Below are 15,408 nucleotides of genomic sequence, written 5' to 3'. Positions count from 1 at the left end.
TCTAAACAATAGTTTTAAACAGTAATTTCCTCCATAACAGCAGGAAACCCCCCTCTCCTTCAAACTCCTCCCTCCGTGTGTGTTCTCCTCCTGCCTCCCTGGCTCTGCAGCGGGCGTGTCACAAGCTCGTTTCTGCTGCTGCTGCTGCTGCTGCCTGTCTGCTGGCGGCCGCTCTTTGGGCGAGTCTGGATGGGCTCGCTCGTTTCTTGGGGTTTCGGTTGAGAGCTTTGATGAAGCTTTTGCGATTCTGGTCTTATTTATGCTGCGTGTTTCAAAGTGTGTTGCACCCATAATCTATTATGCAAATTTGCAATCCCCCACCGCCAGCTCCCTGCGCGAAAGCGAAAGCGTTTTCGCCAATCCATTTTCATGAGAATGGCTTCCTCACGCGGCTGTTTTTGCTTGGCTTTCTCTCGTCTGGAGAGCACTGTCGCCACTTAGTGGGTCGGTAAAATAGATTATACACATTCAATACCTCCCATATTTTAATAGGAGATGTAAAAGGGGTTGATCGACGTCCCACCGTCAAAAAAAAAAAAAAAAAAAAATTGGACGAGATATCTCGTCATTGGCAGTCAACCGTTGGTTTCTGCTTGACGAGATATCTTGTCCACGGCAGTGAACGTGTTAAGATCCTTCTTTAGGGCTGTCATAAGAAGGGCATTAAGAACACTCTTTTCTTATATTCCGCTAATACTCCCAGTTACATGCAGTCGTCCTCATCCATGACAGGTAAACTATTGATGCTGTTTTATGGAGTTATAAATTTGACAGGATGGGCCATATCTTACACCCAAGTGCAAGTGCATCTCAAATTTTGCTAGTTTCTAGCACTCAAAAATCTGCCCTTTTTTAAATTACTACTGGGTCAGTACATCAAAGACCACTGGGTCAGTACACCAAGGACCACTGGGCCAGTACATTAAGACCACTGGGTCAGTACATCAACGACCACTGGGTCAGTACATCAAAGACCACTGGGTCAGTACATCAAAGACCACTGGGTCAGTACACCAAGGACCACTGGATCAGTACATCAAAGGACATGTTTCAGCGACACACTGTTAATTAAAAGAAGAAGAAAAAGGGAGATTTTGAGTGCTAGAAATTAGTAAAGATTTACCCTTCCACTTGGGCGTGTTTGAAGCATTGTTGAGATGATTAATTATTATATTTGTCCTTTGATGACGAGTGGACCACCGAGAGAGAGAAAGAGAGAGCGAGGTTGACAGAGACCTGGGTCAGAGCTTGTCTAGACGCAATTATTTGCGCTCCTCCGTACGATGGCAGAGTGCGAGGATTTTCCTTGGTCACACCTATTTTTCAGAACAGCATGCCCGTGGGTGCAGGTGGGAGCTGAAATTACCAGGTGCGCAGGTAGACGATAGGAAACGCAGACGAAAACGCTACCGCAAATGCCTTCTGTGCCGGTGTACGCTAGGGCCCAAAGTCATCTAGTTTGTTCAGCACATGCTTAAAACTCAGATGATACTGTATGGTTGCTCTGTAAATCCAAGCCTGGCCTCTTACTCAGGGAAGCAGTGTGCTGCAGAGATAATCCAGCGGTCTGAGATGATCGATCCTCCACACTGGTGAACTCCATCATACTGCAAGCTGACCTGCCATGGCCAGCTGCCCTGCCTGGAATCCACACCACCCACTATACGGTCCTCGGTCAAACTACGCCTGCCACAATCTGTGGAGGGAGAGAGGTAGGCTACCGTGAGGAGGAAGGAGAGAGGGAGGAAGGAGTGAGCTAGGGTAAAAATTAAAAGCCAAGATACAAGAGGAAGGACGAGTAGAGTTTCTCCCCAATTGTACTTGGCCAATTCCCCCTGCTGTCCCGGTTGTTGTTTCACTACCTCTGTCGATCTGTGGAGAGTTGTAGACTAGCACATGCTTCCTCCAGCCGCTTCTTTTCACCTGACAGCGAGGAGGTAGGATGTAGTGTGTGGGAGGATCACTAATATTGCCCCCAGTTCCCCTTCCTCCTGACCAGAGGAGGCGCTAGCGCAGCGATTGGGACTCATACCCCACTGGCTCCTGACCTGCAGACACGGCCTGTGTGTAGGAACGTCTGACCAAGCCGGAAGTACCGCTACCGGGAATTGAACCCGGGTCTCCGCGGTGGTAGGCGAGTGCTTTTACCTCTATCTACACTACACGTCCTGAGAAAACACTGATAATAACTGAGATCAAGTTAAAATGAGGGTATGCGAGGGAGAAACAGGGAGAGATAGACAAGACAGAGAAATCCATTGGAACCAAAGATAACAAGCTCATGGAAGAGTTCAACGGCGAGTATGTGCAAAAAGGTCAGAGATCTGTGTTCAGATCTTACCTTGGCACAACAGCGTGAGAACCTCCCTGCTCTCACAGTCACTGAAACAAAGACAGACAGAGTTAGCAACAGATAGTCAAACTGAATGTTACTATTCAGTTTACTCTCGACAGACCGGTACAAGAGTGAGATATTTCTCTTATCATTTTATCTTTTTATTTCTTTTACCCTTTACTGTGGTTTTAATGTTTTTAGTTTTAAGTAACCATGGTTTTATGATGGTTTTGGTTTGATATGCGGTTTTGGAATTGTGCAATACTTGAAGTGCAATATTTGAACACTGAAGTGCAATATTCGGTTAGGTAGAGTTGTTAACTCGTAGCCCAGGCTGTATCATGTACTATGTTGTCCTCTTGTTTACACGCTGTTTGTCTTCAGATGTACTGTACTGTCTGTTACGTTTGTCATTGCCCTATTGCTGCTGTACAATGCCTAAGACAAATTTCCGTATGGGACAATAAAGTTAAACTCAAACTCAAACTCAGATAAACAAACAGGACAGTGGGGTAGAAAGTAGAGACAAAAAGACAGACAGGTTCGCCACAGAAACGTATTAAGAAATAGAAAAGTACAGAACCTGAAAGAATGAGAGTGAGACAGATGATCATTATGATGTAAACTGTGAGTAAGCATCAGAGAAAAGTGACTGAAAACAGATAATCAATCTGACAAATTAGATTTAGCATTTTTCCACACTGGAAGAGCAAGATTAAAGGGATAGTTCGGTTTGTTTGAAGTGGGGTCCTATCAGCTAGTCAGATACACTAACTTAATTAGGTACAGTGTTCTTGAAGCGGGGCGCAGCGTCGAACGAGATCCGGCACCCAGAGCAGCAGCATCACCAGCTTTTTCTCTCTAAGTCCTGGGGGTCAACAACTAAACAAAAAAACGTAATTTAGCCACCTAAAACAACGCCCACCTAAACAAATCGATATCCGTGTACATGCACGCTCTATTTTGACAATTTTCAGCGCTTTACTTTTCCGCAAAACAGCAGTTTCATTCGGCACTGCTTTTTCTCCCAACCGTACAACTACCGTATTCCTCCGCTAAAAGCCTGCACACAGCCGCAGCACTGGATTACTCCGCAGCTATTTGGGGGTAGGCTATTTTATTTCTCCCGGTTTGAAGACACAACAAATAGAATACACGGACGAAAATATGAGTGATTTTGATAGCGAGGATTATATGCCATTCACCTTGGTGACAAGAGGATACAATTATGAACCAGAGAGAATACAGAAGAGGAACTTTTGCAGAGAGTGAAGTGAACAGGCAGAGAGATGCGCCTCCTGCCTAAATGCCGGGGTGCCCTGCAGACCTTTTTCACCATTCCCAGGATAAATTGTGGAAAACGTCCCAGACCAGAGAGGCCAGGTGACTTGTTGTCTCTAAAGTAAGTCAGTGTTTTATCTCTCTTCTAAGCCTTCCTGTTTTGTAAACCGCGGCTCTGTGCTCTGTGCAGGCTTTTAGCGGAGGAATACAGTAGTTGTACGGTTGGGAGAAAAAGCAGTGCCGAATGAAACTGCTGTTTTGCGGAAAAGTAAAGCGCTGAAAATTGTCAAAATAGAGCGTGCATGTACACGGATGTCGATTTGTTTAGGTGGGCGTTGTTTTAGGTGTTTTAGGTGGCTAAATTACGTTTTAGTTGTTGACCCCCCGTACTTACAGAGAAAAGGCTGGTTTGGCTGCTGCGCTGAGTGCGCGGTCTCGTTCCACAATGCGCACTCACTCCTGAACACTGTACCTAATTAAGTTAGTGTATCTCACTAGCTGATAGGACCCCACTTCAAACAAACCGAACTATCCCTTTAAGAAGACAAATTAACACATCTTGTACTAAAAGTAGAGAAAACACTGAGATGCTTTTAAGCTGTGATTCAAAACCCTCCAAAGTTTGGAAAGGATTTTCAGGCTCTCAATGGTTTAAACAAGTATTTAGAAAAATGTCAATGACATTGATAGTACTACTAAGTTAAATTGGAAGTTTAAGTGAGAGGCCACAACTACATGAATGCTAATTTTACTTATAAACTTACATTATAAATCAGATTGACAAAAATGTCTTCATACCCCTACCTCTACATAAGGCAGCAGTTCCCAACCTTTTCCAACTCAAGGCCCACTTGAAAATCTCAAAACTTTTCACGGCCCACCTCCGACCCGTAACAAATATGGAGAGCACTTTTTATTTTCCAGTCACTAACACAGCATCTGGAACATGTTGCAGCATTTTCAGTGTTACAGTTTTCAAGGAGCTGTCCATCAATGTTTTGTTTTGTTTATTGTAAAAATAATAATGAGAAATAAAAATAAAATAAACATTTAAAATAGACCACTTGCAATACCTTCGCGGACCACCAGAGTGCCGCGGCCGGAATCGCTGCTCTATAGACCCTTTTCACAGCCACCATTTTGTGTCTAAAAGGCAGGAAGTTTCACAGGTGCACCAAAACCTTAATTAGGGTGTCCAACTTCCAGTCCATTTACGTAGGTGTTCCAGTGCTGGGGCCCTAATTAGTGAGTTGGTTGCACCTGTGTTTCCCCTGCCTTTTAGACACAAAATGGCAGCTGTGAAAAGGGCTAATTGTAACAAAGGCCAAGCATTTGTCTATACCTGCTGCTCGGGACAGGTGCAGAAACAGACAGACAGGTGTGTGTTACTTGTTACCATGGGAACAATGAGTCTTTGATTTTCTTGCCGTAGCTCAGCTCTTCCTCTTTGACACAGAAGAATTCCCCTACATCACTACTGGCCTCTGGGATTGCTGCTACAGAGTAATTCACCATGCTGAAACACACACCCACACCCACATGCACGCACGCGCACACACACACACACACACACACACACCCACACCCACGCACGCGCACACACACACACACACACACACCCACACCCACGCACGCGCACACACGCACGCAGGCAGGCACGCACACACACACACACACACACACACACACACACACACACACACACACACACACACACACACACACACACAAACACACACACACACACACACACACACACACACACACACACACACACACACACACACAGACACACACACACACACACACACACACACACACACACACACACACGTTAGTCCCGTTGACTTGACTGCATGAAAACAGTACATTTCTGCTGTAAAACATCTCACCTGACAAAGCCCATTTCCTCACAGCTGATGCTAGCCAGCTGCTCATTGGCTGAAGAGGAACACACCTGACGCCACCTCCTCTGGGTGGAGTCAAACACTCGAAGACGCTGGTCCGCTGAATTCACCTGGACTGAGGGAGTCAGATAGGGTTACTTTCGGTACGGAGGCACACACTGTTTTCACTTTCTGAAAATTATTGCATCATTTGAAGAAAATGAAGGCCCAAGGCACTTTTCTGGGAGAACCTTGAAAGCCTCTTCATGATCATGTGACCAGTTGACTTTTTAAGGCATTCTGTCCTTGAAGCAGATTGTGGTTGAAATTGTTGTGGCAGAACATTCTCTCTCTCCTGTGTTTTTCTCTCTGGCTGAGTTTTGTGAAAAATGTGAACAGGTTCTCTGCTGTGTCACTCACCATCATACAGGCCTGTGTCTTCCTCCATGTTGCAGTATGTGACTACAGAGGGCAAAGAGCAACACAGTCAGTGTATATTAAAACATCAGTGTGACACAAAGAGCAACACAGTCAGTGTATATTAAAACATCAGTGTGACACAAAGAGCAACACAGTCAGTGTATATTAAAACATCAGTGTGACACAAAGAGCAACACAGTCAGTGTATATTAAAACATCAGTGTGACACAAAGAGCAACACAGTCAGTGTATATTAAAACATCAGTGTGACACAAAGAGCAACACAGTCAGTGTATATTAAAACATCAGTGTGACACAAAGAGTTTTTCACCAATGGATTCATGAAAATGACAACTCAAAACACAATAGGGCTGTGTGCCTATAAGCAGGGAGGCGTCATTACATGTCCCAGGACTGCAGTAAACAAGAATAAAACAAAGACAAAACAGTGATGCTTTCTGTACGTATGCAAACATCTTCATATTCTATGGCTATTGGAGGCAAAGTAAATGGAGGGGTTTTTATGTGTGTGTGTGTGTGTGTGTGTGTGTGTGTGTGTGTGTGCGTGCCTGTGTGTGTGTGTGTGTGTGTGTATGTGTGTGTGTGTGTGTGTGTGTGTGTGTACGCACACACGTGTGTGTGCATGTGTTGTCTAACCTACGGCCCAGACAGCAGCTCCAATGGCTCCCAAGGTCATCAGTGTCACACACACCCCAAGTACCCGACATGGGGTCAACACACAGGTCAGAGAGATCCCCCTGCTGCCTGTAGACACACACACACACACACACACACACACACACACACACACACACACACACACACACACACACACACACACACACACACACACACACATGTATGTACACACACACAGCCACAGACGCAAACAGACACATGGATATGAATGCACACAGAACAAGAGCACAGCTGCACACCCACATAAGATAGATTTGTTTGTGGTTTGTTTTGACTCATTCGAACAAAAACAGCCAAAAAAAGAGCCATTTCTGCACACTCTCTCGATGCTCCTCCTGACTGTATAACAGAATCACATGTCCTCCTGACTGTATAACAGCATCACATGTCCTCCTGACTGTATAACAGCAGCACATGTCCTCCTGACTGTATAACAGAATCACATGTCCTCCTGACTGTATAACAGCATCACATGTCCTCCTGACTGTATAACAGCATCACATGTCCTCCTGACTGTATAACAGCAGCGCATGTCTTCCTGACTGTATAACAGCAGCACATGTCCTCCTGACTGTATAACAGCAGCACATGTCCTCCTGACTGTATAACAGCAGCACATGTCCTCCTGACTGTATAACAGCAGCACATGTCCTCCTGACTGTATAACAGCAGCACATGTCCTCCTGACTGTATAACAGCATCACATGTCCTCCTGACTGTATAACAGCAGCACATGTCCTGCTGACTGTATAACAGCATCACATGTCCTCCTGACTGTATAACAGCAGCACATGTCCTCCTGACTGTATAACAGCATCACATGTCCTCCTGACTGTATAACAGCATCACATGTCTTCCTGACTGTATAACAGCATCACATGTCTTCCTGACTGTATAACAGCAGCACATGTCCTCCTGACTGTATAACAGCATCACATGTCTTCCTGACTGTATAACAGCAGCACATGTCTGTGGGTTATTATCTGGGCAAGGTCATGGGCAGGTTGCACAGTACTTGAACCACCTGGAAAATCCTGGAAAGTCCTGGAAACCACCTGGAAAGTCCTGGAAACCACCTCATGCCCACACCCCAGGTCGGATTGGGCTGAAAATTTGCATGGCTGTGGGTTATTATCTTGGCAAGGTCATGGGCAGGTTGCACAGTACTTGAACCACCTGGAAAATCCTGGAAAACACCTGGAAAGTCCTGGAAACCACCTTGAAACGACCTCATGCCCACACCCCAGGTCGGATTGGGCTGAAAATGTGCATGGCAGTGGGTTATTATCTGGGGAGGGTCATGGGCAGGTTGCACAGTCCTTGAACCACCTGGAAAGTGCTGGAATATCCTGGAACTACATGGAAAGTCCTGGAAACCACCTGGAAAGTCCTGCAAACCACATCATGTCCACACACCAGGTCGGATTGGTTGGCGGGCCGCGGGCAGTGTCAGTCACAATTTGCGTCACAAAAGTAAGTCCGATACCACGCCAGCCCACCCCCAAACACACACAGACTCAGCATAGCGCCACCTATTGGCAAACACAAAAAGCAGTTTATCTTGAGAACCACTTGTCCGATCGACTTCAAACTTGGGGAGTGTGTTTAGGGGGACCTGATGGAGTGCAGTGACACATTTTGTGCAATTCGACACAGCGCCACCTACTGGCAAACACAAAAAGTGGTTCATCTCGAGAACCATTTGTTGGATTGACATCAAACTTGGGGAGTGCGCTTAGGGTGACCTGATGGAGTTCAGTGCCCGAATTTTGTGCTATTCGGCACAGCGCCACCTACTGGCAAGCACAAACAGCGGTTTATCTTGAGAACCGTTTGTCCGATTGACTTCAAACTTGGGGAAAATAGAAAAACTACATAATGGGGCTTTAAGGTTAGGGTAAAATATCAGGGTAAGCCAATCAGAGGCAGAGTCGGGCGGGCCATGCCTTCACCATAGTAGGACATATCAAGGTATGTCCTTCAATTTAAAAGCGCGGCATCAGATTTTTTTTATTATAATTTACCCCCCACTCAAAACAGCCCCGCGATCCATGTTTGGGTCCCGACCCACCAGTTGAAAAACCCTGATCTAGACCACATTTGTCTATTAAATGGTTAATGTATGCATTACCCAACATTTAGCATAAATTAAAGGTTTTAGTTATCAAGACATGTCAGATCTAGTTACACAGATACTTAGTTAGCCTTAGAAATAGGTATTTTACAACTTTCCTAACCCATGATAACTTAACATACAGCTCTGTTTAACATGAAACCTCTATATAGTCTCAAAATGCATTTGAAATTCATGTTCAGCTAACTGGAGCATAATACTGCAATTATGGATTGGGGCTTTAATCAACGATCATTTACTGTAGTTCACATTGACAAAGTCAGATGGGTCGCACCTCCACTGCCTCTGAAGATAACTGTGTGCATAGCCTACATCAGTGATACTCAACTTGTGGCCCGGGGGCCAGATGCGGCCCACGACTGGCCCCCCATCTAAGAGATGTTTGATTAATTTTATTTTTGGAGAGAGCCTTTATTTATGAAGAGGGTTTACTCTGAACAGATTTGAGAACTGAATTGAAGTGACCAAACTGAATTTCTAACTTTTCTTGTTTATTGTTATGGGGGAGGGACTACAATCCACTACAGAAGAAAATAATATTATTAATCTTAGTTTATTAACTGGCCCCTCACCTCCTGTCATTTTGCAAAAGTGGCCCCTGGTCAAAGCAAGTTGAGTATCCCTGGCCTACATGAATTCCTCCATGTTTACCAATAGATGGATAAATGTGTAAAACAATGTGTCAGATAGTCAAAAGCCAGGCTAATTAAGAAATGTATTGTATCAGAACAATGTATGATAATCCGGGCAATTTGCTTATTTGTAGGCTACATCTATTCATACTGTCATACATAAATTTATTCTGTGAGTTTATACATTATAACATTTGTACAGACTACTTTATGTAGCCTAAAAATATATATAGATATTCATGAGGAGCAGAATAGAATGTATGTAAAACAGTGTGTCTAACAGTTTTGGGAGGGGGTGTGTGTGTGGGAGGTGCGTCGAGAAAAAAAGATTAAATTATATGTATTATTGATAAACCAAATCCTGCCTCATCATAAATAGAAATAAAAGGAAGGGAAAGGGAATACCCATGGCATTGTGTTTCTGTAAATCATTCTTAACCTTTTTCATATTAAGGACTCCTAATTTAGTTCATATTGGGGCCATGGACCCCCAATATGATGAAATTTGGTTTCTCAGATGCAAATCAGATTTTTTTTAATGTAGCCTGGATATGATTTTGTTCAGAATTCCATATATATTAGGTTGAGAGAGACAACAGAGAATCTTGAATCCTCTCCCCACATTGAGAAGCACTGCACCACTGACTTGATTGTGCAGAGAGAGAGGAGGGGGGGGAGGGGGAGCGGGAGCAGCCCAGCCGCAGCTACTCTGCTCTCGCGCTAAATGAGGAAAAAGCAGGGGGGATTTTTACATGGCGCACTGCACGTTTTGACACGAATAACAAAAAACCCCTAAACGAAAAACGAAAACTGACCTGACAATGTTTTAGAGGACAAGTTTGCGAACAATTTCATGTGTTCACATCGCTGGTTCCTTAAAGTTGAAGTTAGTGGCGAGGCGAATGAAGGGAAATGATGCGATTTTCGTCGGTATAACCCAAACAAATCAAAAGGAACCATTCACCATGACGTGTACACAGGGGTTGGCTATAATTTAAGTGGCAGACCAAAGGACAAATCAAAAAATCCAGTTGGGAATCCACTCTTAAAGGCGATCGAGGAGTGACGATTTTTTGTTGTGCCGTTTTTCTCCAGGCGGGCTGAAACGCTGCATTTGCTCCTCTAAACAGAGCTTGATTTAACTTATAATTTCGGCCTTTTTCAAAATTATTTTTTCATTTTGTAGTAGTGATGGTGCATATTTATCGATACAAGCTGTGTTTTTATTTAAACATGACCCGAAAGTATGTTTAATACTAGATTGAAATGAGCCCAGAATGCAGAAATCTCCCATAGTGATTACATTACAGCGTGGTTAGAGCGGTGGGTTTGTCCTGCCTAGTATAACAGCAGCACATGTCCTCCTGACTGTATAACAGCAACACATGTCCTCCTGACTGTATAACAGCAGCACATGTCCTCCTGACTGTATAACAGCATCACATGTCCTGCTGACTGTATAACAGCAGCACATGTCCTCCTGACTGTATAAAAACAGCACATGTCCTCCTGACTGTATAACAGCATCACATATCCTCCTGACTGTACTGTATAACAGCAGCACATATCCTCCTGACTGTATAACAGCATCACATGTCCTCCTGACTGTATAACAGCAGCACATGTCCTCCTGACTGTATAACAGCATCACATGTCCTCCTGACTGTATAACAGCAGCACATGTCCTCCTGACTGTATAACAGCAGCACATGTCCTGCTGACTGTATAACAGCAGCACATGTCCTCCTGACTGTATAACAGCAGCACATGTCCTGCTGACTGTATAACAGCAGCACATGTCCTCCTGACTGTATAACAGCAGCACATGTCCTCCTGACTGTATAACAGCATCACATGTCCTCCTGACTGTATAACAGCAGCACATGTCCTGCTGACTGTATAACAGCAGCACATGTCCTGCTGACTGTATAACAGCAGCACATGTCCTCCTGACTGTATAACAGCAGCACACGTCCTCCTGACTGTATAACAGCAGCACACGTCCTGGCAAAATCTGGAAAGTACAAATGATACCGATTAGATCAATAGTCTAAAGTCTAGCCTTTCTCCACCAAGCGAGAACAAACCCTAAACTGGAAACTGGGAGATGGGGCCATGTCTGTCCGTGTGTGTGTGTGTGTGTGTGTGTGTGTGTTTGCGCGTGTGTTTGTGTGTCCATGCGTGCAAGCATGTGTGTGTGTGTGTGTGTGTGTGTGTGTGTTGTCCTGAGTGTGTCCCTCTCTGCCCATGCCTGTTATCCTTGCTCTGATCAGAGTTTGTCATCCTGACCCACCGATTAGAGTGAACTGATTAGCAGAGGTAGTTAGCATTATGGAAGAGCAATCTATTGGAAACTGTCAATGCTTCGATTAACTTTTTTAATAGAGTATTACTAATAACCTGCTTACTGTAGGTCTAGGACTAGGTCTTAAGGTCCTTACACACCGGGAGGTTTTTTCCGTGCCATTAATTAGCATGTCAATAATATTTTTTTAACCTTTTTTAACCTTGACGTCAGTCAATACTACCGTGCACACAGCACACCAACGGCGAAGTTTCGCTTAGCATTATTGCCGTGTTTATTTTTTCGGACCAAGGTAGATTTTTCAGAAATTCACTTGTACACATCTGTTGCTGTGATTGACAGGTGGGTAAAATTTCGCATCACAATTTCGTGCTGTATATTCGCATCGCCCTTGATGTGCAACAGCCTTTACTTGTGGAAAAAGACCCATGATCTCAGTGTGTCTCAGTGTGACTCAGTGTGAGTGGAGTGGAGTGGAGTGGAGTGGAGTGTGTTTGTGTTTGTGTTAGCAAAATATAATTTCTCACCAAATGCCAAGTAAGTGAATATTTCTTCTCATTCACCATCAAGGCATTTCATATTATGAGAAGCATTACATTTTATTGGGCTGGGCGCACAATCAAGTAATTCAGTTCCTAGAGATAGGACACACTGAGTAGAATGTCCTGTACTGAAGGGTTTTAAAGAAATGTTTTAGGCAGAACAACCTTTTCTGCCTCACAGAGAAGTGACTATAGGGTAAAACAGGTAGGATATTTAGATCGCACACTTTGTAAACTGTAATCCAACATGCTCACCATTTCTGACCTAATCAATAAATGTATAATTCAAACCAGTGTTGCCTTGGACACTTTTCGTCCATTGAATTGGTTCCACTTTTACATATAAATGCTCTAGTCTACTCCAGAGCGATGTAGAATAAGAGTAGGCTAATATTACTCAGCAGTCATTCCCTACATTTATCTAGCAAACATGGATAGAATAAAGCTGCATTCGTTTATGGCCGGAGCTGGCAAGTGGTAAATGCGTTATCTCCGATCTACGTGTGTTCGAGCTTCAAGGCTTCAAGTTGCAAAACCATGGATGCTAATAGCCATTAGCTGTCTAAGCTAACAGCTAATAACAACATTAATGTTTAGTTGTATGGGTTTACCAACTATTGTATGGGTATGCTGATTGGTCTGAAAGCTTACTATTGTTGAAAAAGAAGAATGTGTGAAAAATGTGTTTTAAATTCTTACAATCGTGGGTGCCATGTTGAAATGACGTCAAATGACGCGCTGGGAGCAACTAGGGGTTGAGAAATCATACCCGAGTTTGCAAGTAGGAACTCCGAGTTAACGTGGCGTTTTTATTCGATTATTGATAGCAGGAAGTGGCAATTTGCAACTTGCGAGTTATAAACGAACGCAGCAGTAATCACACCCAGTTTGTGAAGTAAGCGTAGAAGGGTTAGTACACTAGATGTGCTTGCCAGTACCTACTCTACTTTGCTCTACCTGGCTCTGCTTTTGGTAGTAGGCTACCTGTAGGTTTTCCACCACAATTCGTAGCCTACCCCCCTCAATGTGCTCACCCCCTCTCATTAAAGCAAACTGCAATATCAATGTGTCAAAAAATCAGTACTGCAAAAACAATAGCCCACAACTCACTTCGTTTTTCAATAGTGTAAGGAAAATCAAGGCAATGTGAGTGTGTGTATATCGTCCAACAGTCTCAAGAGTTCAATCCGGCTTCAGACTTCAATCAATCACAAAGTACACTCCAGTCCAGTCTCAACAATATAACAGAAAGACAGCTCGAAAGTCTCCTCTGGAGTTTTACCGCGGATCAGGAAATACAATTTGATTCACTCCAGTATCAACAATACAAAGACAGCTCAAAAGTCCGCTCCTGAATTTACCGCAGTCCGCAGATCACAATATCAAAACTTTTTTCAACAGCGATCATTTACAATATGCACAGAGACGGCGTATTCAATCACGGTAACGTCAGTCAGTCCGTCAGTAAATAAGTAGTCACTCACTCACTCACTCACTCAGTCGGACAACTGCCATGAGGCATTTCACTTACCTGCCCACAGACTTTAGTTGCCCTGGGCAAGCAAGCAAGCGTTAACGCGAGCCCTGGCACTGTGTGTGTGTTTCAACCTACAGTCTATGGTTTCACCGGTTTTGAGCCGCTCTCTCCATTCACTGTCGACCTCGCTCTCTCGCTCACTCGTGGTGCCAGGGGAGGGGCCTAGGCTGCATCTCGTGCAACCCGACATCCCGTGGCAGAACGGCACATGTGTTACTTATAGAAGTGGCTGCAATGCTTAAAAATGTGTTTAAAAAATGTGAACTGTCAGCCACATTCCTCACTACAAAAACAGCTCATTTCATTTCCCACAACCCACCCTGTTTTACACAACAACCCAGTCATCATCATCATCATCATCTGAGCTAGATCAACAGGGCAGACAAAAGCAGGAGGCTGGGGTTAACATGTTTGATACAGACAGATTAAGTCTGGTTGCAAAGCAGTCAATCTTGCCTCAGGCACGCTTTAGGGTGGAGACTCCAAAACAGTCAATGACATCATGCTACTCTGTTGTTGTTTTCAGAGTCATAGTGAAAATAGGTGAGAACAGTGTGTGAGTGGAAGATGTCAGTCTATACGAGTAGAATATCTCTTAGGGAAGCAACTTACAATAGCAAAACAAAAAATCTATATGATGAAAATTAAGCTTGACTGTATTTGTGTAAACAAACGCAAGATCCCATGGCAAGATCGATTTGTGATTTGTGATCTCATGATCTCGTGCAAATCCAGCTGCCTCGCAAGGTTAACATAATGAAACCAGTGTCCTACCTTCCATCTCAAACTCTGCCTCTTCCATCTGAGCACATCTGTTCCCTTACGTCTGTCCAACCCTACAGTACCTGTACCTTGTTCCTGCATTTCCCTCCTTAACTTGAAACCTTGCCCTGAAATGTCTCCTCTTGACCGCTCCCCACCTCTCCCTGTCCTCTCCCCACCTCTCCCTGTCCTCTCCCTGTCCTCTCTTGCCCTTTCCGTACCTGTCCTCTCTCCCCTCCCTTCCCCATGCTTTCTTCCCAAAAGTCACCTTGTTAATGGTGTTAGCGTTCATAAAGTCAGCTTGTTAATGGTGTTAGCGTTCATAAAGTCAGCTTGTTAATGGTGTTAGCGTTCATAAAGTCAGCTTGTTAATGGTGTTAGTGTAAAAGTCGGCTTATTAATGGTGTTAGTGTTCATAAAGTCAGCTTGTTAATGGTGTTAGTGTTCATAAAGTCAGCTTGTTAATGGTGTTAGTGTTCATAAAGTCAGCTTATTAACGATGTTAGTGTTCATAAAGTCAGCTTGTTAATGGTTTTAGTGTTCATAAAGTCAGCATGTTAACTCATTCACTGCCAATATCTGACTGGCATTTTTGGCACAGGCCAAGTATTTCCATAATGTTTGGTCATCTTTCAAGACCCACAGTAAATTCTGTACTAGGACTACAGTGATGTCCAATACCTCGAAATGAAGATCTAAGTCTCTACTTTCACCCCCAAAAAGAAAGTTAGCTTTTAGCATGTTCTGTACTCTACTTATAACCCTTTTTATACACCCCATGTTCACCAAAAAAGCCTGTCTGGGAAGAGAAAAGGGAGAAAAAAGCATTTTTGTAAAAGGGCACAATCTCAGGCATAACTCACTCTCAATTCTTT

General features: G+C 43.9%; 1 protein-coding gene across 1 annotated transcript in view; it reads right to left on the bottom strand.

The window, feature by feature from the left end:
• LOC310771054 (uncharacterized protein) overlaps positions 1-14,573 on the bottom strand; it is a gene marked incomplete at both ends in the record, with an annotated part of 24,813 nt that extends 10,240 nt beyond the window's left edge. The window contains 7 exons of the mRNA XM_083663734.1: positions 1,531-1,756; positions 2,342-2,382; positions 5,013-5,132; positions 5,509-5,638; positions 5,923-5,964; positions 6,580-6,687; positions 14,546-14,573. Coding sequence (XP_083519860.1) covers positions 1,531-1,756; positions 2,342-2,382; positions 5,013-5,132; positions 5,509-5,638; positions 5,923-5,964; positions 6,580-6,687; positions 14,546-14,573 — 695 coding nt within the window. The remainder of the gene's footprint in view (positions 1-1,530; positions 1,757-2,341; positions 2,383-5,012; positions 5,133-5,508; positions 5,639-5,922; positions 5,965-6,579; positions 6,688-14,545) is intronic.
• Positions 14,574-15,408: the final 835 nt, after the last annotated feature.

The sequence above is a fragment of the Poromitra crassiceps genome (assembly GCF_964638095.1).
Source record: "Poromitra crassiceps genome assembly, contig: HAP1_SCAFFOLD_323, whole genome shotgun sequence".
NCBI lineage: Eukaryota > Metazoa > Chordata > Actinopteri > Beryciformes > Melamphaidae > Poromitra > Poromitra crassiceps.
Note: the sequence above shows the minus strand (reverse complement) of the source record. Positions and strands in the feature narration are given on the sequence as shown.